We start from the raw sequence: 27,417 nt of genomic DNA on the forward strand, positions 1-27,417 counted from the left end.
ACCGCTCCCGCCGCCGCATCCTGAACCGCCGCGGCTGCTATAGCTACAGGGAGCCAAGGCAACCAGCTCTCGCGACACTTTCCTCAACTCCAGCGAGAACAGCCGAGAAGAGACTCTCGCAAGAAAGTAAATGAGTCAGGCTGGAGACAGCTAAGTATATCTCGCGATAGTACTGTTTAAAATGGCGGCTGCAAGGCGTGTCGGGGGTGGCTTGAAGGGTTTGGAGGTGGGGCGCGGGCGAGGACGAAGCTTGAGTGACCGAAAGTCGTAGAACTGTAGTAGCTGGGACAGTACGTCCAGGCTGAGGAGAGTTAATATGGCAGGCCCTGCTCTGGGATAACTTTGGGGATACAGCTTTTCTAAAACTGCCTCACACGTAGCCTCCTGTAGCTGAAATTTGTTTTCTCGGCGTTTTCTTAACGCACGCAGAGGAGTGTGAGAGGGAGCGGGCAGGCCAGAAATTGACCTTCCCATCTCATTAACTGTCTTCAGAAAGTTGTTTCATGTGTTCTTTCTCCACCGTGGTCTGTAGGAGGCTTCTCAGAAATGTTGCTCCGTGAGTGCCCCGCCCTAATAGGTCGCCGGACCAAAATAGGAAATGGGTTACCCTAGCACCCCCTTCCCTCCAATCGATCGTTGGCACAGGTGTGTCGCATCCTGTCGCCTGGGACGCGGAGGGAAACCGCACTGCTGTGTGATCTGACCTTTGCGATTGTTGCTTGCCATCCTGTGGACACGTCGCTCCTTCAACTGACTCAACACTCAGTAGAAGGGCCATCTCTGTAAATGCAGACTAACTGAGCCGCATCTGAACCGGAAGATGCATGTAAAGAACTTTGGTTAATAAGGAAGAAAGGGACAGAGGGGCAAAGATTAATACATAGAGAATTCATTTTCACTTCTTGAAGCCCCTACATAACTTTAATAGGGTGGTTTAGACTAGTATCGTCGGTGGGAACGTGTTGTGACCCTCATATAATTTAAAAGCTATAGTCACCACATTTTTAACAGATTTTTAGTAGTTTTTTTTTTTCATCCAACATGTTCAACATATCACTTCAACATGTAATCAGTTTTGTTACTAATAAGATAATTACTTTTTTTAAATACTGAATTTTCAAAAATGTGATACTTTTTTTATTCATGTGGCACATCTCAATTCAGACTGTTAAGTTTCAAGAGTTCAATAGTCAGTCACCTGTGGCTAGTGACTACCATACTGAACATCACAGACTTCGACTCTAATAAATGATCAATCTCAGTGACTTTGGATAATGGTATTATGGGTGTGTAGTTTATGTAAAAGAAACCGTTGAAGTTGCTAACTCAAATGCCACAGAAGCTACTCAAGTGATACTGAAAGATGATCTGTTGTAAAACAACAGACAGTAATGGGGACTAAGTCAGATTCTGCTCCCAGTTCCAGCTTCCTGCCAATGCACAACCCTGGAAGGAAGCAGTGGGAGATGGCTCAAGTACTTGGGTCCCTGCCACCCACGTGGGAGACCTGGACTGAACTCACAGCTCCTGGTCCTGTCATTTGGGAAGTGAACCAGTTATTGGGAGTTATTTTCTCTCTCCCTCTCATCCACTTTCAAATAAATAAAAATAAAGATTTTAGTTAAAAAAAAAAAGGTTATTTTAGCAGACGTAATGCCATTTCTTTATTCTTACATAATAAATCTAGGACTCTAGAGAGACCCCATGCTTAAAATCAATAAAAGGTATGGTTGCTCATTTCTCTGAGGTTCTTAACAGCTTCTTTCCAATTACAGTGTTTTCTGGGCACCATTGCAGCAGTGCCCTGTAATCCCTAGATCTTTCTTTGATTTTTTTTTTTAAAGATTTATTTTATTTATTTGAAAGATGGAGTTACAGAGAGAGGTAGAGCCAGAGCGGGGGTAGGGGGGTGTCTTCCATTCACTGGTTCACTCCCCAGATGGTTGCAACGGCCAGATCTGAGCTGATCCAAAGCCAGGAGCCAGGAGCTTCTTCCAGGTCTCCCACGCGGGTGCAGGGACCCAAGGACTTGGGCCATCTTCTACTGCTTTCCCAGGCCATAGCAGAGAGCTGGATCAGAAGTAGAGCAGCCGGGACTTGAACTGGTGCCTGTATTGGATACCGGCCCTGCAGGCTGGGGTTTTAACCCACTGTACCACAGCGCTGCTCCCTCTTTGATTTGAAAGGCAGTTACAGGGAGAGGGAGAGTGGGAGAAGGAGAGGGAGTGAGATTGAGAAAGAGAACCTTCTGTTTGCTGGTTTACTACCCAAATAGCCACAATGGCAAGGGCTGGTCCAGGTCAAAGCCAGAAGTTCAGAACTCCACCCTGGTCTCCCACATGGGTGAGGGGCCCAAGTACTTGAGCCATCACCTGCTGCCTCCTCCTAGGATTGTGCTTTAGCAGGAACCTGGAATTGAGAGTAGAGTCCAGCTTAGTCCCCATTACTACCTGTTGTTTTACAACAGGTCATCTTTCAGTGTTACATGCCTAGATTCTGCAGCATTTGAGTTAGCAACTAGAGTTTCTTTTACATAAACTACATGCCACAATACCATTACCCAAAGTCACTGAGACTGCGCATTCATTAGAGTCTAAGTCTGGTGTTCAATACAGTAGTACTGCTTTCCCAGGAGATGGATGGGAAGTGAAGCAACCAAGACTCAAACTGTTGCTCCACTATGGGACGCCAGCATTGCAAGTAAAAGCTTAACCCACTGCACTCCAGTGCCAGCCCCAACCCTTAGATCTTTGCTTGCTATCTTCACACAGGGCCAGACATCCTCTATAACTGTAGTGGCTTTTTCCCACTCCCTTCTGAATTTCATCCACATGGCTGCTCTGTATTCCATTTTACCCTTTTGGTTATCTGTAACCTTTGACATATACATTCCTAAGCCCATTCTGGTGTCATCCGAAAACTTTATGACACGCCCAAATTCTGTGATAATCAGAATAACCCTGATTTGTCTCCCATAGCACTCTATTTCTCCTTCCTGGTTTGCTGTTTCTCAGTTTCTAATCAGTTATATAGAGAACGATTAACACTTTTTTCCTAACCACGATACACAACAGCTTCTTAGCTTTGCACACATAGAGGCTAGCATGTGTGTTTGTGCATGATTATTTGACTTGTATGCTACTGAATAAGTATGTCTTTGCACATACCCATGAATGTGGTTTTTGGGTGTGGATGTACATGTGGGAGTCAAAGCAGCTAGAGGTCAGGTCTGGTCTTAAAGTCTGAATAATGAATGCTTAGTATTTGTGTTTAGTTAGTCTCTGTGCATTGTTGGCCTCAGCTTTCATCTGCCCTCAAATATCAGAGGAAGAATGAATTCATTTCCTTGAAATTTATTATTTGTTACTGGTGGCAGAGCGAATTCCATAAAAGAGCAGGTTCCCTGTGAAGCAAGTGGAAGGGGAGCTCTGAGTTGGTGAGGAGCGATGCCTGGAGTAGGGACTGGCAGTGAAAGATAGAAAGTCAGATCTCCCCCTTTTTTCCCTCCATTCCCACAAGGACACTGAATTAACAGTGGAAGTATCCTGCTCAGCATGCCCTCTCCAAACTAGAACCAGAGAGGGGAAACTTGTTGCAAATTAGAGGAGGAAGCACATCACAGCTCCTCTGTTTCTCCATCCAAGGGGATGCCAATATCCACATGGTAGTCTGCGTGCTCTCCAGAACTCAGCCAGGGAATAGGGGTTCTATTGAACGAAGGCCTGTTGGAAAGGTTCTGGTTGTAGAGGACCAGAGGTTCACTCAGCAGGGGACCCAGGTCAAACTTGGGCATCTGGAAGGTCATGCGTTTGGAGGCCTTCTCATATCCACCGTAGGGCATTGCCGTCCTGAGAAAGAACACATTAATGAAAAAATCAAAACAAACAAAGCCAGATCAATGAGATGTTACCCAGTTTTGAGGATGGGGAAGTCTGTGAATTCTAGTTTGAAATTACTTCTGTATTCCTTATTTTCTCCCTTAGCACCCCATTTCCCCTTCCTCGGCTGACTGTGACCGCAAAGCTATTAAATATAAATATATTTATATATAAATATATATATATATATATATATATATAAAATAAGCTAGTGGGTACTATTATTTCATGGATAGGTGTGACCCAGATCCACATTTCCAAGGGGGGAACCCCAAATACTACAGACCCAGGGTCTGAAGCCACCTTAAATTATAATGTAAGCCGGCGCCGTGGCTCAACAGGCTAATTCTCCCCCTTGCAGCGCCGGCACACTGGGTTCTAGTCCCGGTCAGGGTGCCAGATCCTGTCCCGGTTGCCCCTCTTCCAGGCCAGCTCTCTGCTGTGGCCCGGGAAGGCAGTGGAGGATGGCCCAAGTCCTAGGGCCCTGCACCCCATGGGAGACCAGGATAAGCACCTGGCTCCTGCCATCGGATTAGCGCGGTACGCTGGCCGCGGCGGCCATTGGAGGGTGAACCAAGGGCAAAAGGAAGACCTTTCTCTCTGTCTCTCTCTCTCTCACTGTCCACTCTGCCTGTCAAAAATAAAAATTAAAAATTAAAAAATTTTTAAAAATTATAATATAGAGACTCCCTCATCCAATCCTCCCACCCCCAGTATTCCTCTGACTGAGAATTAACATTTCCTAGAAAATTTAGGCTCCTTATCACCAAATGCAAAAAGCACTTCTCTAGGTCTTCCCTTCCATCCATGGTCTAGAGAAGCCAACTCTGAAAGAATAGATGCCTGGAGCCTAACTAAAGTAGAGTATAAAAAAACCAAAATCGTACTATGGAGAAAGTAATGGCATCCTATACTTGAAGAGAGCATCAGAGGGCTTTAAACACATCAAGTATTATTCCCATTTTACAGTCAAAGCTCCCGAGGCTGAAAAGTAGGGTGATGTTCCCATGCCCACACAGGTAATAGGTGGCCTATAAATCAGAATTCAAATCCTGTCTCCCAACAAATTTTTCCTTTATCACACTGCTGTGATAAATCTGAGCTAGGATTAAAAGAACACAGACCTTCAGTTAGGGCCCCCATATGCCTGCCATCCCTGCTTTGAAACATTTGAACAATAGTATCCATTCCAGCTAAGGGCCCCAGAGCCACACACTAGAACTCATTCCTTCCCCAGTACCCCTACCTGTTGAAGGACTTATATTTGGGAAGTTCAGCTTTGGCTCCATAGGCCAGCAGGTCAATGCCAAGTTCCACTTTTTGCTGGGGGTCAACCCCCATGGCTCGTTCCCATGGGGAAATATAAGTCTTGAACACAGTGATATGTTTTCCATCTCCACTTGTCTGGTCTCCTGGTAGTCATGGCAGAGAAAAGCAAGTCAAATAATAACAGTTAGTAGCCAATGAAAGTTAATCCCACACCCCTGCACTGGGGACGTTACTGGGGCCAGGGACCAAAGGTATAACATCCGGCAGTTGTTTAAGGTTTGTTGTGTGATGGCAGCTTGAGCTAGGACTGAATCTCTAAAGCCAGAAAAGTGACTGAAAGATATGACTTCAGAGTGGACTGAGAGTCCACCAAGCCATCTCTCTGTTTGCCTCCCCTTCCCTCCCATACCCAGCCTAGGCCTCATTTCTGAGGACATCTCTGCTCTAGGGACCAGGTTCCTTACTCTTGGGTGTGAATACTTGCCTGATCCTGTCTCGCCAACCCCTCCTGCACCAGCAGCTCCTCCTTTGCCAGCCTGACCCCCAGGACCACCTGCACCTCCAGCTCCAGACCCAGAGCCATGATGGTGCTGGTGGTCAGAGCCATACTGTCCAGCGGAGCCACTGCCCCCTGCCTGGCCTCCACCTCTGCCCTTGGTGTAGGAGACTCCCTGACCAGCTGTGCCCAGCTGTCCTCCCACTGTGGGAAGGAATTTCTGAAAATGATCCTGAAAAGAAAGAACAAAGTGAAGAGAAGGTTAGCAAAGGTTATGGGAAACATACAAAGACAAAGGTGTACATAGCAAAGAAGGGGGTGGTCAGAGACAACGGGCAGACAGAAGACACTGACTCCTCTGAGATTCCTCTCTCCAAGAAATGGAGAGTGGATTGATAACCTGAGGGGAACTAGACTCTCCTTAAGAGGTAGGACTCCTTTGGCTCCCTCCAGTTGTAGGGTGGGAGCAGATCATTCCCCACACTGGCCTTTCCTATCCTTACACAAGCAAAAAGAACTAAGACCGCTGCTCCACTCAAACTTGAGAGGATGAGGTTACCAGGGAAACCCTGTTTTAATTTGAAGAAATAGAGATATCACTACCCCCTTCTCTTTGTCTGCTTGTCCAACAGTTAGAACTCTCTTTTCTCTCTCACTGTCTCTCTGCCTCACCCTCCCCTCCCCACCTCCCTTCTTTCCCTTTCTCTTGGTGCCTGTTGAACCAAGACTTCTTAACAGGGAAAGGGTAGCAGGTGGGGGGAAGGGTAGCCAAAAGGGCAACACTGGCTTCAGCCCCAAAACCTAAAAATAGCCTCGCCAACTCCTTCAGGAGAGTCTCCTGTCCACCCCACCACATACACCCCATGCTCCACCCAGTGTAACCAGACCCAAGCAGAGAGGAGGGATTTCAGCCTCCCTAAAGTTAGGTATAGCCGACTCAGCACTTTTGCTCTGCTCCTGCATTGGGCCAGTGACAGACATTCCTACCCCTGGCTCCATCCATGTAGGAATTGATTTCCACCCTCCTCCAGCCATGCAGAGATGGTGGAGTATGAAGAAAGGAAATGGAGAAAGGCCCCTTCCTGCTCAGCTATCACATCCTGTGCCTGGCCCCTCTCCAATCCCTTCTTCTCTTTCTCTGGAAAAGGAGCCTGACTAGGAGATGTAGGGTCTTTTGCATCTAGAGAAGAGACTGACCCTTTAAATAAATTACTCAAGAAGACATGGCTGTAAAAACGCACTCAACTCCTAGGGTTGCCAGATTTCATAAACGAAATTGCAGGACATCACTTAAATTTGAATTTCAGATACACAACAAATACTGTGTGTTTGTTTTTAGTATAAATATGCCCTAAATATTGCATGGGACATACATATGTGAAAAAGTACTGTTTGCATAAATTTGAAGCTCAAATTTAACTGGGCAGCCTGTATTTTAATCTTAAATTTAAATTTGATTTTTATGTCCCAAAATTTGCACAAGACATATTTTACTAAAAAATTATTCATTGTTTATTTTTACTTCAAAATACAGGGCTGGGTGTTTTGTGTTTCATCTGGCTACCCTATCTTTAACACTTACCCATACTGGGAAGGAATTTTCTCCCTGAGGGTGTGGTACTCCCCACCCCTTCACTGACTTTCAGATGGAGACTTCAGTTTCAGAGATGGGCTGTAACACCCTGTAGCTGTTGGGGGCTTAATATATCTGGGGGGTTAATGAGCTTATAAATTCTCAGGGAGCGGAGGTTGATGGTATTTTGGAGGTTAGAGCCTGCCAAGAAACTGTCAGAAAAGGCATTAGGCTTTGAAAGAGTGGTGAAGTTCCAAACGCACCATTGAGCTGTCAGAGAAAACGTCAGGATGGTTCTCATAGATAAATTTCTCCACCCGCATCTGCCGCAGTTTGAACATCTTGGAGCCCCGGTTGGTGAGCAGCGACAGCTCCTCCAACATTACATCCCGTGGGACACTGATCTTCTTACCCAGATTCAGGCCTGAGCTCTCGTGTCCACCTTGCAGAGAGGTAGGGAGGAAGATGCAAGGGAAAGAGTAAGGTGGGGTTTTCTGACCTCAGAAGGCAGACTTTATCCACAACTGAGTGTGTGTGTCCTGCAGAGATCATTTAGGGGAGCAACTGCTCTCTGTGATGCCAGACCAAACTCTAGTTTATAGGACATTTTGACTTCCTGGATTCAGAATTGGAGAGCATGCATGAGACTGAAGAGAGTGGGGATACTAGAGTGAAAGGGTGTATGGGGTCAAAGGGGCATGGGCTTGGGGTGCAGTGTAGAAGAGGTAAAGGAGCATCCCAGAAGGAGACCATTGGAGAAACTAGGGCATGGGAAAAAGCCCAGGGGCCAGACCTTGGTAGAGTAGGCAGCTCTCAATACAGAATTCTCCTTCTCCCATCCCAACTGGAGTTCCTCCTGTCTGTTCACCCTCAAACCTACATAACTTTATGTTTCTGGGACCCTTGGGGCAAAGATGCTCTAAATAAGAAGTCCCATGCTGGGTACATGCAAATGTCCCCTACCTCCAGTGAGTTCCATGATCAGCTTGCTGGATTTCCTCTTCTTGTTAGGGGCAGGGGTTCCTGACAGCGGCATTGTGGAGGTGGATTTGATCTGGGTGGAAGGGAAAAATAGTTGGAGGATGGACGGAGACTGACAAAATCAAGTGTCTGCAGTATGGCAGTACTTTTTTTTTTTTTTTTTTTTTTTAGATTTTATTTATTTATTTTAGAGGTAGAGTTACAGACAGACAGAGGAGAGATGGAGAGAGAGGTCTTCCGTCCACTGGTTCAGTCCCCAAATGGCCTCAATGGCCAGAGTTGAGCTGATCTGAAACCGGGTGCCAGGAGCTTCCTCCAGGTCTCTCATGCTAGTGCAGGGGCCCAAGCACCTGGGTTATCTTCTATTGCTTTCCCAGGCCATAAGCAGAGAGCTGAATCAGAAGAGGAGCAGCCAGGACACTAATGGGTTCTCATACGGGATGATAGCACTGCAGGTGGAGGCTTAACCTACTACACCACAGCACCAGCTCCGGGAAGTACTTCTTAACCTAAGGTTAAGGGCTTCAGGGGACAAAATTTCTTCAGATTTTCAAAGAAGTCATCTATGCCCCAAAGGTGAAAATCCACTGCTTTGGGGTTTCTCTTTTCTTGGGAAGGAGGGCAGGAAGTATAGATGCACCCCTTGTCTTTATCTTCTATCAACCTCCAGTGTGCTGTTTACCATAGAGCTGATGCAGGGAATAGGAACAAAACTAAGGGTGTGGATATTTAAAAAAACAACAAGGAAAGCAGGCAAGGCAATGCACCTAGGATTCATTGGCTTGGCATGACTTGAAGCTTTCATTTGCAATGAGATAACAGACTAGGACAATGAATCCAGGCTCTGGTCTCCTCATTCTTAACCCAAGCCCCTGGAGGTTAGAGAAATGTTCTGCCAGGGTTGATGAGATTCAGCCAAAAACATTCTCCATAAGAAGGAGAGGTTGTTGTTCCACCACTGGGCCAGCTGGAACATGGCCTGGGAGGTCATGGCTATGCAGCTTGTCCCTTCAGTCACTCCCTACCCCCACCCCAGACCCCAGAGCTGCAGTGGAGAGAGAAGTCAGGAGACATTTGAACCCTGACACATGTCAATTCAGCAATATCATGGCAGTGGGAACTGAGGGGAGACAGGAACATGGTAACAGCATCCAGCAATGGAGAGGAACAAGTTGAGATAAGATAGACTCCAACTTATCTAACTAAAAATTGGCGCTTGGTGAAATGTGGTCTTCTTCTGAACCCTGTCTCACGAACACATCTGCAACTCTGCTGGCGTAGTGGGGTCTCCTATCCACTTCCCATTCCTCTAGTGCCTCCCGCAACGTCGCCATTTCCCCCAACCTCCTTGGCCGCTCTCCTTCCAACACTCTGTGGCTCCCCAGACCTGGACAGCTGGGAGCCAAGGGTAGTAAAGGAGGGAGGCCACACCCCCCAGATCAAGAATCATAATTGCATAAAGAAACGGAAGTCAACAGAGTGGGCTCCAGCCCCTGTAGCCGGAGAGCTGGAGACTTACCAGTTGCTCAGGCGGTGGTCAGCTCTCCCTGGGGTCCAGCAGCTTTGGAGGACTGAGCTGCTGTGACCGGAGAACATGAGCTGGGCAGGCGTGGGGGCAGCACTGGCAGTGGGGGAGGGAGGGTGTTTATTAATAGAGATGATGAGTGCAGGCAGCTCAAATGGCACAGGGGGCACTGAGACCCTGGAACCAGGATCCTGCCCTCCCTGCCCAGAGGCTCAGGAAAGGAGGAAAGGCCTTTGGGATTCTCCCCTAGAGCTGTCTGAGCCAGGGTTCAGACTGTCCAGGGACTCCCTTTCTCTTTGCCCTGGAGTCTGAGATCCAAAAACACCTTCCGGGAGAAACTGAAGACTGAGAGGGAGAGAGGAAGCAGGCAGCAAGTGGCGGATAGGAATTCAGAGTGCAAGAGAGACAGAACATAGAAAACATGCTCTGATGGCCACTGGGAGCCAATCCAGGTCTGAGCCGGAGGGACCTGTGGGTGTACTGGGGAATGGGAGGGCTTAAGGCACTATGTCTGGGGATAAGGAGTCTTCACAATCTAACCGCTCTTTTCAAGTTGCTGGATTGCTTGGTCTTTTCTCTGTGAGGTTGGATCTTGGCAGGATCAGAGACAAAATGAACCAAACTCGGTGCTTTCTAGGCAGCCAGGAGTGATGTGGGGAAGACTTGTCCAGTAAGTCTTGTCTGCTTTACTTTATTTCTTTCTTTCCTCTTAAACTCTGGCAGGTTTAAGAACAGTGAACACGCAGATCTTCCTGTATTTTTTTTTTTTTGACAGGCAGAGTGGATAGTGAGAGAGAGACAGAGAGAAAGGTCTTCCTTTGCCATTGGTTCACCCTCCAATGGCCACTGCGGCCGGCGCATCATGCTGATCCGAAGCCAGGAGCCAGGTGCTTCTCCTGGTCTCCCATGCGGGTGCAGGGCCCAAGGACTTGGGCCATCCTCCACTGCCTTCCCGGACCATAGCAGAGAGCTAGCCTGGAAGAGGGGCAACCGGGATAGAATCCAGCGCCCCAAGTGGGACTAGAACCCAGTGTGCCAGTGCCGCAAGATGGAGGATTAGCCTGTTAAGCCACGGCACCGGCCCGATCTTCCTTTATTTATTTATTTAAAAGATTTATTTATTTATTTGAAAGGCAGAATTACAGAGAGGCAGAGGCAGAGACAGAGAGAGGTCTTCCATCTGCTGGTTTGCTCCCCAAATGGCTGCAATTGCCAGAGCTGGGCAGATCTGAAACCAGGAACCTCCTCTGGGTCTCCCACAATGGGTGCAGGGGCCCAAGGGGGCACAAGGGCTTGGGCCATCTTCCACTGCTTTCTCAGGCCATAGCAGAGAACTAGATTGCAAGCGGAGAAGCCAGGACACAAACCGGCACCCATATGGGATGCCAGCACTTGAAGCGGTGGCTTTAACTGCTATGCTACAGCGCTGGCCCCACTGATCTTTCTTGAACAGTCATTTGCTGTTGGAGTACTCAGTTCAGCCTGCTATGCATATGCAGGATAGATATAATAAACGCACATTTAGGCTCTCTGAGGTTCCTACTTGAGATTTTCTTCAAATGGGATCTGGACCATCCCATCCACACTGTTTGAAAGGAACCTCTAGGTAGGAGCACAGTGTTGAAAGTCCCCTTGGGAGAAGCCTACCATTTGCCTAACCCCTTCCTCCGTAAGTGCATGAACAGGCTGGATCTTCCACCTCCTGCTCAGGTTCTGGAACCAGCTCTGCTGTTCGTCTGCTGCAGCCACCACCCCAGTGCAGCTGCCTTAGGAATTGGCTTTTAACAGTTTCCAGAATACCCATTGTCCCTGTGTGAGCTCTCTATTCCTCCTGACTATGCCCTTCTCCTGTGTCTTAATGTTCGAAGGAAGGCTAGGGGCTGAAAGCTACCCCACCTCCGGCTGGCCTCTGCCCAGACCCATTGTGTCTATAGACCCCTCATCTTTTGTCCTCCTTCTCCATTTCCTCTCAATCTAAGGGAGCAATTAGAAGGGAAAAAAAGAGCAGGGGTATGGCGCTGTGGCATAGCAGGTAAAGCCGCTGCCTGCAGTGCCGGCATCCCAACTTTTGCGCTAGTTCGAGTCCCATCTGTTTCACTTCTGATCCAGCTCTCTGGTATGGCCTGGGAAAGCAGTAGAAAATGGCCCAATTCATTGTGCCCCTGCACCTATGTGGGAGACTTGGAAGAAGCACCCTGGCTCCTGGCTTCAGATCGGCCCAGCTCCGACCATTGTAGCCATTTGGGGAGTAAACCAGCGTATGGAAGTCTTCTCTTTCTCTCTGTGCCTCTGCCTCTGTATCTCTCTGCCTTTCAAGTAAATAATTAAAAGAAAAAAAGAGAGCAGGTATTTAGCCTAGTGGGTAAGATGCTCACATCCCACGTTGGAGTCCTTGAGTTTCAAACCTGCCTCTGACTCCAGACTCCAGCTTCCTGCTAATGCAGATCTTGGGAGGAAGCAGTGATGACTCAAGTAATTGGGTTCCTGAATTGTGTTCCCTGTTCCTAGCATTGCCCCACCCTACCCCACCCCACCCCAGACTTTGTAGTCATCTGGGGAGTGGATCAGACAATGGCGGTTCTCTCTCTCTGTCTCTCACTCTCTGCTCAGATATTTAATTTTTTAAAAATTTTTTGGAAGATTTATTTATTTATTTGAAAGTCAGAGTTACACAGAGAGGAGAGGCAGAGAGAGAGAGAGAGAGACAGAGACAGAGAGGTCTTCCATCCGATGGTTCACTCCCCAGTTGGCCACCATGGCCAGAACTGCACCGATTCGAAGCCAGGAGCCAGGAGCTTCTTCTGGATCTCCCACATGGGTGCAGCAGAGAGCTGGAACTGAAGAAAAGCAGCTGGGACTAGAACCGGCACCCATATGGGATGCTGGTGCTTCAGGTCAGGTGTTAACCCGCTGCGCCACAGCACTGGCCCCTAAATTTTTTTTTAAAAAAACAGCAGAAGGTGATTGCACCATCACTCTCACCCTCTCCTCAAAAATGCACTGAAGGTTGGATCTACTGTGAATGAGTACGCAAAACTACTGAGTGGGTTAAGATAGGCTATTTTATTTAGCAAATGGTCTCTGGGCCCTTTTAGAATTCTCAGAAATTGTACTTGGGGGTATGTGGGTCCTGGATCTGGTTATTCGCACAAATGTGCCCTCTGCTGGTAAAGTGGAAGCATTGGCACTTTTCTCCCTCCAACCCAGTTTTTTTTTTTTTTTTTTTTTTTTTTTAAGATTTATTTACTTAAAGGGCAGTTACAGAGAAAGAGGCAGAGACAGAAAGAGAGATCTTCCATCTGCTGATTCACTCCCCAAATGGCTGCAATGGCTGGGGCTGGAATCCCGGAGCCTGGAATTCCATTTGAGTCTCCCATATCTGGGTCTCCCCCGTGGGTGCAGAGATTGGAAATTGAGCAGCCAAGACTCTAACCAGCATGCAGGCAGAGACCTCCCCTCTCCAAAGTCAAATTCTATCCAGCCTCCAATGCTTCCCCCTCATTAGTCTCAATCCATTCTGATACATCTCTCTCTCCTTTCCTCCCCACCCTTCCTTTCCTATCCCACCTTTACCTCCAGTCATTGCTTTCCCTCCATTTAGTTCTCAAAGACTGTTTAACATGACTGCTCCCTCCAGGGAACTAGGAAATGTTGATTACCAAGAGTTCAGAGGGACTTTCCAACTTCTCTTAGTCTGTAAACAGAGAACTTGCCTGAAAAGCATGGAGGAGGGGAAGAAAACAAGGAGAACCTGAGGGGGGTGGGGCAAGAGCCATGGTGGAGGTGACTAAATAGGAATGAGACAGAATGAGTGGAGAAGAGCAAAAGACCTAGGGAGGAAGGGCAACAGGGTGGAAAATGGGAGAGCAGAAATGGAGATGGAGCTCAGGAATCAGATCCAGGGAATGGGTTAGAGAAGATCAAGGGGCACTCAGGATCTTGTTATAAAACTAGAAGAGATGACAGCAACAGACAGTATGGGGCATACATTTATTGTTGTGCACAAACCAAAGTACTGTGACTCACACCCAATATGCAAAGAAAATTATCACTGTCCAGATCAAACAGCTAATGTGGCTGGTGATTATCTTGGTGAGAGGAAAGTCCATACCCCTCTGGGATTAGAGATCAGGCCCTGAAGCTAAAAATGAACAAGAGCTGGATTTTGAGAGATGAGATAGGACTGAAAGCAGGTTTGGGCTCTGGGTGTTTCCCTGTCCTTTCCCAGGTAGTCATGAGATGCTGCAAGAGACAAACTGAAGGATAGACTCAGAGGAGGTAGCACAGACTCTAACTGTTCTTTCAACACTCAACACACACTCCCATGCCTCCCCCCATCATCCCCCTTCACTCCAACAAATACATTCATCCCCCTCTCACACCCAAGTGATTTCTTGTTCCTCAACTTTACTCTCTGCCAGCTGCACGCTCCCTCACCATGCTCCCCTCTGTGGCTCTGTCACTTCTACTCATGTCTGCTCTGCTCCTGGTTTCTACCTCACACCCTGGTTCCGTCACTCTCCTTTCTGTCTCAGGCTCATGAGGCCATGAAGCCAATGATTTATTCATTCTCAGAGGAAATTTCCTTTCTTTTTTTCACTTCTTGGATTCTGGGTTGCTCAGCACAGGCCTCTCCAGTTGCTAACTCTGAAATGCAGCAGAATAGATGAATTCTTGTTCTCTTTCTGGTCTAGCTGGTTTAACAGGCCATACAAACTGTCCTGGCCCTTCAGTCTTCTCATACTCCATTTCACGAAATGCTGTATCCCTGCTACAGATGCTTGTCTTTAAGGATTTATTCTCTAGTGAAACTCTTTCTCCCCACTAGATTCTACGTGGGAATAGCTGACTCTTTATCACCCAAGAAGAAAATCCAATTGGGTATTTAGACTTCCCTTTTACTCTTGCCCCAGACAGCAGAGCACATTGGTGCACACACAGTCACAAACTTGCACACATATATGCACACACACCTAGTTATATGCCAACCAAGCTTGGAAAAGCACAGTAAGGCATAGCTCAGTGCAAACGGGTCAGCTCAGTCTCATTGCTGTATGCCTGGTGGTGAGCTGCTTGACTGAGGTCCCGGGGATAACTTCTACTCTGTGTGCTTCTTATTGAATAATAAAATGAGGCCAGAGAGAAAGAAATGCAAAGAAACAGAAACCTGTGGAGGAGTTTGGGTGGAGAGGTGGGAGATAAAGACAGAGATGCAGGCCAAGAAATAGAGACGAAGAGATGCAAAGAAACTAAAGTAGAGATAATAGGTTGAAAAGCAGAGCAGTGAGGAGGCAGCTGGGGATGGGATACCAACTCCAAAACTATCTTTGGCAGGATGAGATTCACCCTCCAGATGATTGGGCAACAGCGTGGGAAAGGGTAGGAGAAGCAACTTTAGGAACTCGATGTTCTACCTCTCCTTGGTCCTGGGACTTATGCCCTGCTCACTGGTGCCCTGCCCCAGGCCTCCACACATGAGCCTGCAATCCTGTTCTGGTGGCTGAGAATCGAGGCCTGGCTACTTGGAAACCATAGGAGCTGGGGGAAGTCCCAAGGCCTCTAGGAGACTCTGGAGGAACAACTGGGCTAGGAACAGGGGTTGAGGACAGCTCTGTTCTCCAGATGGGCTCATCCAGTGTAGTGGCTGCTCGTGGAGCAAGCACCGTAGGGGCCAGGGGCTCTGCAGTGGGCTGGGGTGCTGGAGTAGAAAATCGGCGGATCTCCTGGACTCGAGCTGTTTTGGGGGGCCCTAAGGAGGTGGGACCAGGGGTTGGGGGAACCTCATCAAAACAGAACATGGCAGTTTTAAGTTGATAGGGCTGATGCCGCATGAAATCCAGAGCCTTGATGCCCTGCTTGGGGGTTGCCCGGGGCCCCTGGGATTGGGCCTTACTAGGGGGAGTTCGGGCAGCCTGCGGGAAAAAGGGCGAGAGCAGTGGATTGTAAGCAATAGGCGGTGGGGCACGGATGTTAGGTGAATATTTCCAGGAAGGAGGTAGGGAGGGGGTGGGGGAAGGACTTCTAGGCCGAGGGCCCAGGCCAAGGCCAGGACCAAGGCCAGGACCAGGTGTAGCTTCCACCACATACCTGTCCGCCCGGCTCTGCCGCTTGGCAAACAGCTCCCCACCCCTGCCCTGCAGCCTTGGTGGCTCGGAGATTCCAGCCGAAGGGGCTGCCCCATTTACTAGCCCATCAAGGAGCCCCCGGGATGAGGGCTTAGGCGCCACTGGGGGTGGAGTCTTAGGAGTCATAGGGGGTGGAGTCTTGGGAGCCATTGGAGGCGGGGTCTTAGGTGCAGGCAAGGTCTTGTAACTCCTGCCCCCTGGTGGCTGCATGAAGTTGCAAGCTTCAGCCCCAAGGCTCAGAGCGTCTTCTTCTGGACCTGATTCAGCACCCCCGGCCCGGGGTTTCTCATCCAGATTCTGCACCAGCGAGAGAAGCTCGGGGTTGGGCGAGTTCTTCGTCTCCTCCTTTCCCTGCCGGAACATCTGCTTACGCGTCCCGCGGCGCCGGGCCTCCTGCAGGATGCCGGTTCGGGCAGCTGGCACAGAGATGCGCTGCTCCCTGGTGCTGGGGGCCTCAGGGACCGCAGAGCCTGTGGTCGGCGCCTCTGGACGCGCAGGGGGTCGCAGAGGCGCCGACAGGAAGATAGAAGCGGTGGAGGTCATGGCAGCTGCGCTAGGGGGAGCCGGGGACTCCGGGGCTCCGCCTGGGGTAACGGGCCGACTGGGGGCTGGGATGTACAGGGAGCTGGTGGCTGTCACAGGGCCCGAGGAGCGTGGGGCGCTGGGGGAACCGGAGGCTGGCACATGGCTGGGACCCCCTATGGTGAAGCTGGGCAGCGGGGTGGGCCCCTGCAAAGAGGATATGAAGGGGGGTGGGGCAGGGCTCGGGCCTCCCACACTTTCACTCGCCCTCTTCGGTGCTAGGGGACGGAAAATGACCGAAGTGGTACCTGGCCGCTGACCTTGTAAGCCCGGGGTAAAGGGCCTGGCTGACCGGTTAAAGACACTTGCGGCTGGGGTGGAGGTGCTACCACCTGGGAGGAAGGGCCTGGGGCTGGTTGTGGGGGCCAGCAGAGGGCTGGGTGGGAGCACAGCTGCCTCTGGGGGAGCGCTCTGGGCCCGAGGTGGTGACTGCGGACCCTGCCCATTGAGCACGGCTGCTGGGCCAATGTGAGTCAACTCCTGGGTGCTGGAGTCTGCGCGCTGACGCTGCTGTTCAAAGAGCTGGACCCCTCGCCCAGAGACCTCACTCAGCCCGGGGCTCTGGCCCTCTGCCGTGCTGGAACCCACCCTGGCCAGCTCCATGTCCAGATAAGGGCTGTCCCAGTCCGACTGATTGGTGAGACTGCGGGCGTCGGAGAAGGCCTCTTCGTCCAACTCAGACTCACTGGTCGGGGGGACCCCGTCCTCTTCCTCGTTACCGGTCCCAGCCGCAGCCCCAAAGCTCACTAGGGTGTATTTCTTGGCTCTCTGCCGCCGTTTCTTAAACATAAGCACCCCCTTGGAGTGGGGGTTGGGGGCTGCAGTTAGCAGGGATGCAATTGTCCGGCATTTGGTCTTGGCTTCCTTCACACTCTTCTCCTGGAGGCTCTCTGCCCGTTGCAGTTCTGAGGAGGTCAAGAGGTAGAAGGGTCAGTGGGGCTTTGCCAGCGTCTTCCAAGCTTGTTCCTCAAAGCTTGCACCCACACCCAGTCAGCTTGTTCACACCTCCCACCTCCTGTCTTTTCATTTGCAGCACCCACAATGTCTTCTACCTGTGGCAAAGGCTTCTGGCTTGGGGGCAGAGTGGAGGGCGAAAGGTGAAACCAAGGGCAGTTAGAGGGAGGCAGAATCCAGCTGGCTGCCCTGGCACTGCTCTGGCCACAGCTCTTCTGTCCTCTCCTCCCTCTGCTCCGCACTTATCTTCCCAGAGATGTGCTCTTATCCACCTAACACTGCATTCCTCACCTGCTTCCCATTCCACACTGGCAAAGGGTCAGGGGGAGGTGTTGCTCCCCGTAGTAGGCAGGGAGACAAAGCAGTTCCCAGGGAGAGAAGACAAGAAGGGACACTTTTCTCTCACCATAGAGACCATGTCAAGAACCTTCTCAGAAAGTTTGGAATATAGCCCCTTCTTTCATTCCTTACCTCTATGATAAGTACACAAAGGACCCTTTGCAATGTGTATCTTATTCACTATTTCACCCCATCAGGCAGTTCACATCATTACCATTCATAGCAATAACTCCCATCACATCATTTAACAAGCCTATCAGTCCAGTGAAAGCCAGTTGTGGGCATACTTTCTCTGATGTACTTTTCTCTGCCACTCACATATACCCTTACTTATACCACAGTTCACATACATTTATGTAAATACACATGGTCCATGCAAAACCACATTGAGTCATTCAAATGCATTCACACAGCTATGTGTGTCAGGTGACCCTTCTTCCCAGAGTTTCCCCTACAGAGATCCCATTACTAACAGTTTGGACAGAATTTCAGGGTTGATCTTGGCCTTCAAACTGCCAGAGCACACCTCTGTGCTTCACACTCCTGCTGCTCACAGCCAAGGGTAGTCTCTGATCCAAGACACAGGACAAAGCCAGGGTGCTACTCTCCAAGACAAGCCTCCAGATCTTTAGCATACCTCAAGGTCGCAGGCTAAATAGCTTCTCCTTTTCCCCAGCTGGAGATGGGAAGTGTAGTAGGCTTCTTTGGGGGTCAGAGCTGCCTTCTATTTTCCAACCTTCTATGTAGAGAACTCAGACATCCACTACCAGGCAGGCACGCAAGGACTGCGTGCTAAAGAGAACCAGGGCAGGGCTTCCTGTGCCATGTGGGGCCTGGGTAGGTGGGGCCAGAAAATGGGAGAGGCTGCCCTGCTCCTAGGACCCCGCCCTGAACATGGATATTTTCTGGTCCATTGTCCCCAGTTCATCCTGCAACATTGTTGAAATTCTGTCTATTTTCCATTCAAGACACCAAGCTCCTTTCTTCCTTCCTTCCTTCCTTCCTTCCTTCCTTCCTTTCTCTCTCTCTCTCTCTCTCTCTCTCTCTTTAATTTAACAGGTAGAGTTATAGACAGTGAGAGAGAGACAGAGAGAAAGGTCTTCCTTCCATTGGTTCACTCCCCAAATGGCTGCTATGGCCAGCGCTACACTGATCCGAAGCCAGTGCCTCTTCCTGGTCTCCCATGCGGGTGCAGGGGCCCAAGCACCTGGGCCATCCTCCACTGCCCTCCTGTGCCACAGCAGAGAGCTGGACTGGAAGAGGAGCAACCGAGACTAGAACCCGGCACCCATATGGGATGCCAGTACCACAAGGTGGAGGATTAGCCAAGTGAGCCACAGCGCTGGCCCCACCAAGCTCCTTTCTAACAAGGACTCTCACTCCTCTCATCCCAACATCTAACAGAACAGTACTGTGGATGAGAGAATGGGCACTGCGGTCAGAGTTCAGTCCAGGTTTTTGGTTCTTGGATGAGTTGCTTCATTGAAGTTCAGTTTCCTCATCTGTAAATAAGGATGATAATAGCTACCTCATAGGACTACTATGAGAATAACGTGAGATAATTTGGTAAATTTAGCATATAACTCACCACTAAGGCCCAGAGTGAATAAATATTACTATCAAAGCTTTCTTGATGCTAGCTACACACATACACATTTTTTTCATTTGCACATATCTTCTCCCATGGACTCATATATTCATAACATACTCACACCTCTCTCTCTCACACACACGTGGACATTCCATTCCCATGAGTTTGTTCAGGTCATGTCAAAAACCCTATGTGGCCATAGCATCAACCTATTCCAATAAAGGGGCAGTGAAACTCCTAAGAAAAGGAGGAAGAGGACAACAAAAAGGATGAGGGGATAAGAGAGTAAGACCTTGCCCAAAGACTACTCTTCCCAAACTGTTAATATATTCCCTTCCATTGTAGACCCCGGAACTCTCTCAGACATGGAAGGATAGTACCTGCATAGAATGGGTCTTGGAGCTCAGGAATTGGACTTGGGCCTTTGTCGAAGCTGGCTTGGCTGATGGGCTCAAAGGTGTCCATGCTGAGAATGGCAGTGTTGCTTGGAGCAAGACCAGCTTGAGCCACCCCCCACGCCTTTTAAAACCCCTTTGTCTCATCCCCAGAACTGGCAGCTGTGTGAGCTCACTGTGCTATTTTTGGAGCCTGGCCCCTTCCCTTCTTTTGACTGCCCTACAAGCCCCGGTGTGATGGACGTAGCCACCTGCCTTCCCTTCCCCCCACCCTGCCCCACTGGACAATGAGGTCTACTTGTCTAAAAATATCCCTGAGCTGCTAGCTACAGTCGCACCCAGCATGATGGGAAAGGGAGGGGGTGTTGGAATGAGAATTGGGGATAAGTTTGGAATCCTGCCCATGCATCTGGAATTTCTTTGTTGGATACTGGCACTCTCAGGGATGTTGAACTGAACCGTCATGTCCTTAGGCTCTATGCTGGACTTAAAGACACACAATTCCATGGATTCAGAATCATAAGAGTGGAGAGGAAGAAATAAAGATGAGGACTAGAGGAGAATCCTGGTATTTCAGGGGGTGATAAAAAAGTCTTAGTGGGAGGGGGATGAGAGGCTTAGAGCAGGGAGAAAGTTCACTCTTAAATCTCATTCTGGGCCGGCGCCGTGGCTTAACAGGCTAATCCTCCGCCTTGCGGCGCCGACACACCGGGTTCTAGTCCCGGTTGGGGCGCCGGATTCTATCCCAGTTGCCCCTCTTCCAGGCCAGCTCTCTGCTATGGCCCGGGAAGGCAGTGGAGGATGGCCCAAGTTCTTGGGCCCTGCACCTGCATGGGAGACCAGGAGAAGCACCTGGCTCCTGACTTCGGATCAGCGCTATGCGCCGGCCGCAGCGGCCATTGGAGGGTGAACCAACAGCAAAAAGGAAGACCTTTCTCTCTGTCTCTCTCTCTCCCACTATCCACTCTGCCTGTCAAAAAAAAAAAAAAAAAAAATCTCATTCTGTAGCTCACATCAAAAATAGCAAAGAGCCTTAGATAGTGGAACTGGCTTTTTCTGTCCAGGCCTACATTCTTGCCCAAGATAAGGAGCCAAAGATCCCTCCCTTCACCACTTCCTAGAGATCTCATGACCATCCCATAGCTTCCCAGTCCCCGGGAATCCTAGCTGAACTTATAAATGTCAAAGGTAGCTCTGATGCTATGCCTGTAATTAGCACTGTGACGAGCCCCTATAGAATGGCCCCACTTCCAAAGCCTCCCCCGCCCTCATCTGTACTCTGCCCTCACCCCTTCCTGACACCTATAGCAGCCACCACCACCACCAAACCCTTCCTCTATTCACGTTACTTTCCACTTCCCCTACTTACCCCATTCCTGGGTTGCATTCAACCACCTGGACCTTTTTGCCTCACTGGATCGAACAGCAAAAATAATGGGGATCATGAGAATAATTATCCCCCCCCCACTCATCTCTCTTCTCCATTTGTCACCAAGACTATACCCAAGGGGGATATTGTAGGTAGAATTGAGGTTATGGAAGAATACATTTAGGGCTCAGATTGAAGGATCCTGACTTGGAAAAAGGGGTTCAGACACTTACTGGCTTGCTTGGCCTTCTGGGTGTAGGTGGTAGTAAGATCTTCTGCCACTGGATGAGGAACAGGTCCCACCATAGGGATGAGGTGAGGGCCAGGCCGGAGGGGACCATGGGGTAATAGTAGGGCTTCAGCTGGGGGTGGCTGAAGGGCTGCCCCATCCTCCCAAGATGGGGAGCTCACACGGCTGTCACCCTGGCTGGAAGGCTTGGGGATGGCAGGTGCAGGCTCTGCAGGGCTGTCAGACAGGTAGACTTCATCAGGTGGGGCTCCTGGAGGAGTGGGCCTTGTGGGACCTCGGCGGCGGGGGCGGCGGTGCTTCTCTTGGGTGGCAGGGCCATCAGCATCACTGTCTGTCTCTCCATAGTAAGCCTCACTGTCAGGAGGTGAGCGAAGGCTCCCAGGCTGAAGAGGCTGGGAAACTGGAGCACCAGGGGGCTCAGGACTCATTGGAGATAAAGGTGACAGCACTTGAAGCTCACCAGGGGATGGAGATCGCACAGGCCCCAAATCTGCTGCCCTGGATGGAAGAGATGACAGAACTTGAGGGCTGTGCTGCATGACTGACAGCTAGAGATACCTGCAGGAGATGAGGGGAAAAGGTAAGGGAGTGGAAGGGGCTGGCATACAGTGGGAATGGATGGGCTAGGAAGAGGGAAGATCAGAAAAGACAAAGTGAGGGGCAAATGTGCTTGGAGGGGTGTGAGCGGAAATGAGCTTAAAGGAAGACATGATGAGGAGGAGACGGGCCAGGGGTTGAAGTAGGCCCAACACCCAAATGTCCATTTGGCACTCCCATCTTTTAACTGCAGATACATCTGAAGCCTTTGGGAGGCATACACAAATGTCTGAGCTCTTGCAGAAATGCCCAAGCATAAGTAGGTACTTGTTATTTGCTGAAGCCAAGCTGGTGAGACACAAAGCTGAGACAGGCAGTGGGAGCCTTGGACCAGGGGAAGAGTCCATACCGTCGCACAGTGAGGATAAGTTGATTCCCTGAGGTATCGATGAGATTCATGGCACTGGCATGAGAGAGGCTGGTACAAGAGATCCCATTGACTGCCAAGAGCTGGTCCTTCTCACGGAGTCCTGCTCTGCCAGCCTGGCTCCGTCTTCGGATCTGAGATGTTGAAGAAGAGATTGTAGGTGAGAGAAGATTCCAAAGGGAATAGGATAAAAATACAGGAAGGACCCAAGTGAGAGGATTTTCAGGGTAAGAAGGGGGACAGCTGCATGAGCCTGCCATTGAGGAGGCCTGTCTAGAACAAAAAAGGTGCAAACTGAAGAGAGTACTACATCCTATGATGGGAGCTAGGATAATCACTAAATGAAAGAGGCCTGGAGACCGCTGCATGAGAGAGGTGTTAGAAATTACAGTTATAAGCCGGCGCCGCGGCTCACTAGGCTAATCCTCTGCCTTGCGGCGCCGGCACACCAGGTTCTAGTCCTGGTCGGGGCACTGATCCTGTCCCGGTTGCCCCTCTTCCAGGCCAGCTCTCTGCTATGGCCAGGGAGTGCAGTGGAGGATGGCCCAAGTCCTTGGGCCCTGCACCCCATGGGAGACCAGGATAAGTACCTGGCTCCTGCCATCGGATCAGCGTGGTGTGCCGGCCGCAGCACGCCTACCGCGGCGGCCATTGGAGGGTGAACCAACAACAAAAAGGACCTTTCTCTCTGTCTCTCTCACTGTCCACTCTGCCTGTCAAAAAAAAAAAAAAAAAAGAAATTATAGTTATATCCTTAAGATTTTCCTCCAGGAGCAATATCTATACCAGCCAATAATTCTCTTCTAGGCCTTGGGATTCCAGGTGCTATTATACAGTCAAGATCTAAGAGCAGCATACCGGATCAGAAGGAGTCCAGCTGGATTCTGGGAGATCGTGATTGTGTGTGTATGGGGGGGCATGTGTGCACACACATGGCTACCATTTATTGAGTTAGGCACTGTGCTACAGATGTTATGCATTTCATCCTTAGAAGATTCTATGAAGTAGATACTATTATTACCCACATTTTACAGTTCAGAAAATTAAGCCTGTAGGGTGAAACCAAGAAGGTAATGACTTCATCTGAGAGGCCAGATCTTGCCATAATGCTTCCAGCACCTAAAAAAGTCTTGCCTAGTGAGAGAAAGGATCTGAATTAGGGAAAGAAGAACACAGAAGGCCTGGGCAGGGCAGGACAGGGCAGGGCTGGGCTGGGCTGGGCTGGGCTGGGTTGGGTGAGACAGTCCCAGCTAATCACATATCATTTTAGCCAGAGAGAAATTAGAACCTTCCCTACATTCCTAGAGTTTGGAATAGAGACATACCAGGAGAGCAAACACTGGATGACCAGACCCTGGCCTCTTCTACTGTCATGCTGCAGAGGACAGAAGCAAAGTCTTTCTTTTTCTCTGCTCCCTGGGTGCCAGGAACTTACCTTTTCTAACAGCCCCCAGTAAGAAGCCCATGTTCAGACACTACTCCCACTACCAAACTTGAGCATGCTTCCCTGCCCACCTACCCACCCCCACTTTGTCAAAGCCCCCCTGCCCCCAAAGGTCACAAACATGACTCCTCCCAGGTTCCCTTGGGCTCCTATTTCCCAGAAACCTCATTTCAGGGGTTCTCCCTTACCTTAGATACCTGTAAGGGTTTCCTCTGCTCGGCCCCCCCCTGAAGTCGGAAGCCCCAGGGGGCTCCCCCTGATAGTGTGACCAGCACCTCTTCCTCAGCACCCATCGCTCAGCTTGGCCTATGGCCCCCGCAGTTTGGACAGTATCCCAGGGAGAGAAGTCGAGGTGCTGGTACCCCGTCCGGCCTGCCTGTCCTGCTGTCCTGCTCCGGTGGCCCCAGGCCTCCCCCCCCCCCCAAACCACACACCGCAGGCGGGCAGCTTGGCCCTGGGATCAGTACAGTCCAGCACATGCGTCCTGTCAATCCAAGCTGCGCTCAAAATAGTTGCCGGCTGTACTCCCCTCCCTCCCCCAGCTGTGTTACTCCTAGAGCTAATTATAGCACTGGCAGCTGTCCTCCATGGCCCCCATTCTCCTGCATGGCCCTTTTATTCAGGAGTCAAGAGTACTGCATAACTAATATGTACCCTTTCGGGGACCATGTCTTCTCTGATAGGATGATGAACTAATCTCAACTGCTATCATTTTAAGGTAGTAGCAGCAGGGGCTTCAGTTCCAGAACTGGTGAGGAGTGGGTTGGGTTTGTCCCACAAGCTCCCAGGAGACAGTGCCCCCTTGCTGCCTGAATTAACCTGTTAATCTAAATGGAAACATATAACTCACAGCACTGCTGGGTGCTATGTGGCTCCTGGCTTCAGATTGGCATAGCTCCACTGTTGCAACCAGTTGGGGAGTGAACAAGCAAATGGAGGACCATCTCTCTCTCTCTCTCTCTCTCTCTCTCTCTCTCTCTCTCTCTTTGCCTCTCATTCTCTGGGTAACTCTGACTTTCAAATAAATAAATAAATCCTAAAAAGAGAGAGAGAGAGAGTGATGTGGAGCAGCCAGGACTGGAAGCCATGCCCATATGGAATGCCAGCAATGCAGGTGGCAGCTTTACTGGCAATACCAAAGCACCAGCCCCAATAAATCTTTTTTAAAAGAAAAGAATTCCGGCCGGCGCCATGGCTTAACAGGCTAATCCTCCACCTTGTGGCGCTGGCACACCGGGTTCTAGTCCCGGTTGGGGCACCGGATTCTATCCCGGTTGCCCCTCTTCCAGGCCAGCTCTCTGCTATGGCCCGGGAAGGCAGTGGAGGATGGCCCAAGTGCTTGGGCCCTGCACCCGCATGGGAGACCAGGAGAAGCACCTGGCTCCAAGCTTCGGATCAGCGCCATGCACCGGCCGCAGCGGCCATTGGAGGGTGAACCAACGGCAAAAAGGAAGACCTTTCTCTCTGTCTCTCTCTCTCCCACTATCCACTCTGCCTGTCAAAAAAAAAAAAAAAAAAAAAAAAAAAAAAAAAAAGATGGCCCAAGTCCTTAGGCCCCCGTACTCACATGGGAGACCAGGAAGAAGCTCCTGGCTCCTGGCTTTGGATCAGCTCAGCCCCAGCTGTTGCAACCATCTGGGGAGTGAACCAGTGGATGGAAGATTTCTTTCTCCCTCTCTGTGTCCCTTCCTCTCTCTGTATAACTCCAACTTTCAAATAAATAAATATATCTTTAAAAAAAGATAAAAGATATATTTTATTTATTTGAAAGGGACAGTTACAGAGACAAAGAGAGAGATCTTCCATCCACTGATTAAATCCCTAAGGGGCACAGTGGCCAGGACTGGACAGGCTAAAGCCAACAGCCTGGAATTCTATCCAGGTCTCCTATGTGGGTGCAGGAGCCCAATGATGGTCATCTTCTGCTGCTTTCTCAGGTACATTAGCAGGGAGTTGGATCAGAAGTGGAGCAGCCAGGACTTGAACCAGCACCCACATGGAATTCTGGTGCTTCAGGCCATGGCCTAACCCATTGTGCTACAATGTTGGCCTGTTTTTTTTTTTTTTTTTTTAATGTTTGTGGGCTTTTTGTTTGCTTAAGATTTATTTTATTTATTTGAAAGGCAGAATTACAGAGAGAGAGAGAGAGAAAGAGAGAGAAAGAAAGAGAGATCTTGAATCTGCTGGTTCACTCCCCAAATGGCCATAACAGCCAGAGCTGGGCCAGGCCAAAGCCAGGAGTCAAGAACTTCCTGATCGGCTGGCGCCGTGGCTCAACAGGCTAATCCTCCGCCTTGCGGCGCCGCACACCGGGTTCTAGTCCTGGTCCGGGCACCGATCCTGTCCCGGTTGCCCCTCTTCCAGGCCAGCTCTCTGCTGTGGCCAGGGAGTGCAGTGGAGGATGGCCCAAGTCCTTGGGCCCTGCACCCCATGGGAGACCAGGAGAAGCACCTGGCTCCTGCCATCGGATCAGCGCGGTGCACCGGCTGCAGCGCGCCAGCCGCGGCGGCCATTGGAGGGTGAACCAACAGCAAAGGAAGACCTTTCTCTCTGTCTCTCTCTCTCACTGTCCACTCTGCCTGTCAAAAATACAATAAAAGTAAAAAAAAAAAAAAAAGAACTTCCTGATCTCCCATGTGGGCAAAGGGGTCCAAATACTTGGGCCATCTTCTGCTGCTTTTCCAGGTGCATTAGCAGGGAGCTGGATCAGAAGTGGAGCAGCCAGGACTTGAACTAGCTCTGATACAGTATGGGAGCACTGCAGGCAGCTGCTTAACCTGCTATGCCACCGTACTGGCCCCTCTTTTTTTTCTTAAAGATTTATTTGTTTGTTTTAAAGGGAGAGAGAGAGAGAGACAGAGAGAGAGAGAGAGAGAGAGAGAGAAAGAGAGAACTTCTATTTGCTGGTTCATTCCCAAAATGACTACAATAGCCAGGGCTGGGTCAGGCCAAAGCCAGGGGCCAGAACTCCATCTGGGCCTCCCACAAGAGTGGCAAGGACAAGACCTTGGTCCATCATCTGCTGCTTTTCGAGACCCATTAGCAGGGAGCTGGATTGGAATCAGAAGAGCTGGAACTTGAACAGCACTCTGATATTGGTGTCTTTTGGTGTAGCAACGGGTGGCTTAACCTGCTGCACCACAAAGCCAGCACCCTGTCTAGAGGAATTCTGATCATCCCTGCCCCAGCTGAATTGTTACCCCTTTCATAAAGTTTTTCCTAACCATCTCCCAACTCTTCACCTATAGAATTAAAATCCTTATTTCCTCTGGGCAATATATGTATTTTGTTCATATTTTTACTATTGTCTTTCTCAGTCAATAACATAGTTGTTTAAATGCATCTTCCCTCAGAAATGCCCCCAGAAAATTGAAGGTCAAGACTGCCAATCAACATACCACAGAGCAATGACTGCTGTAATTTGTGCTCAATAACTATTTGCTGCACTATATTCTCTATTACAATACATAGGTGATCATGGAAAAAATAGACACCCAGAATAGGTATGTCACCTTAAAAATCTTTTATCCAGGTTTTCATTACATGAATATGTCCTACATTAAGAGATCTTTCTCCATTATAAAACGTGATGTCCTGTAACAGATTATCAAAGGCTGCAGAGTTTTGTGGAATAGTTGCTCTCCTAGTGTGCTAAATGCTGTTTGCTTTGATACGTGGATAT

At 49.7% G+C, this 27,417-nt stretch overlaps 3 protein-coding genes and 1 long non-coding RNA gene across 16 annotated transcripts in view; 1 reads left to right on the top strand and 3 right to left on the bottom strand.

Moving 5' to 3' along the window:
- The window catches only part of USP54 (ubiquitin specific peptidase 54), a 131,128-nt gene extending 131,020 nt beyond the window's left edge, over nt 1–108 (bottom strand). For 5 of the 13 annotated variants that reach the window (XM_062214126.1, XM_062214123.1, XM_062214118.1 and 2 more), the window contains exon 1: nt 3–100. The gene's annotated coding sequence lies outside the window, so the exon portion shown is untranslated. Of the gene's footprint in view, nt 1–2 lie in introns of all 13 variants that reach the window. The other 8 variants (XM_062214131.1, XM_062214130.1, XM_062214121.1 and 5 more) reach the window with 7 other exon arrangements.
- Nucleotides 53–27,162, top strand: LOC133775678 (uncharacterized). The gene is made up of 3 exons (XR_009868298.1): nt 53–154; nt 21,673–21,907; nt 27,089–27,162. It is a non-coding gene; the product is annotated as an uncharacterized LOC133775678 (long non-coding RNA).
- Nucleotides 3,338–9,800, bottom strand: MYOZ1 (myozenin 1). The gene is made up of 6 exons (XM_062214138.1): nt 9,717–9,800; nt 8,180–8,270; nt 7,480–7,658; nt 5,632–5,875; nt 5,125–5,290; nt 3,338–3,848 (listed from the first exon to the last, which is right to left on the bottom strand). Exons 2-6 carry the CDS (start codon nt 8,250–8,252, stop codon nt 3,617–3,619), a joined length of 894 nt encoding a protein of 297 aa, XP_062070122.1. The 5' UTR covers nt 8,253–8,270; nt 9,717–9,800; the 3' UTR covers nt 3,338–3,616.
- SYNPO2L (synaptopodin 2 like) lies at nt 14,580–24,028 on the bottom strand. The gene is made up of 4 exons (XM_062214137.1): nt 23,924–24,028; nt 22,274–22,425; nt 21,311–21,825; nt 14,580–17,334 (listed from the first exon to the last, which is right to left on the bottom strand). The coding sequence occupies exons 1-4, from the start codon at nt 24,026–24,028 to the stop codon at nt 15,167–15,169; spliced, it is 2,940 nt and encodes a 979-aa protein (XP_062070121.1). The 3' UTR covers nt 14,580–15,166.
- Nucleotides 27,163–27,417: the final 255 nt, after the last annotated feature.

Source organism: Lepus europaeus, chromosome 17 (genome assembly GCF_033115175.1).
Source record: "Lepus europaeus isolate LE1 chromosome 17, mLepTim1.pri, whole genome shotgun sequence".
Classification (NCBI taxonomy): Eukaryota; Metazoa; Chordata; class Mammalia; order Lagomorpha; family Leporidae; genus Lepus; species Lepus europaeus.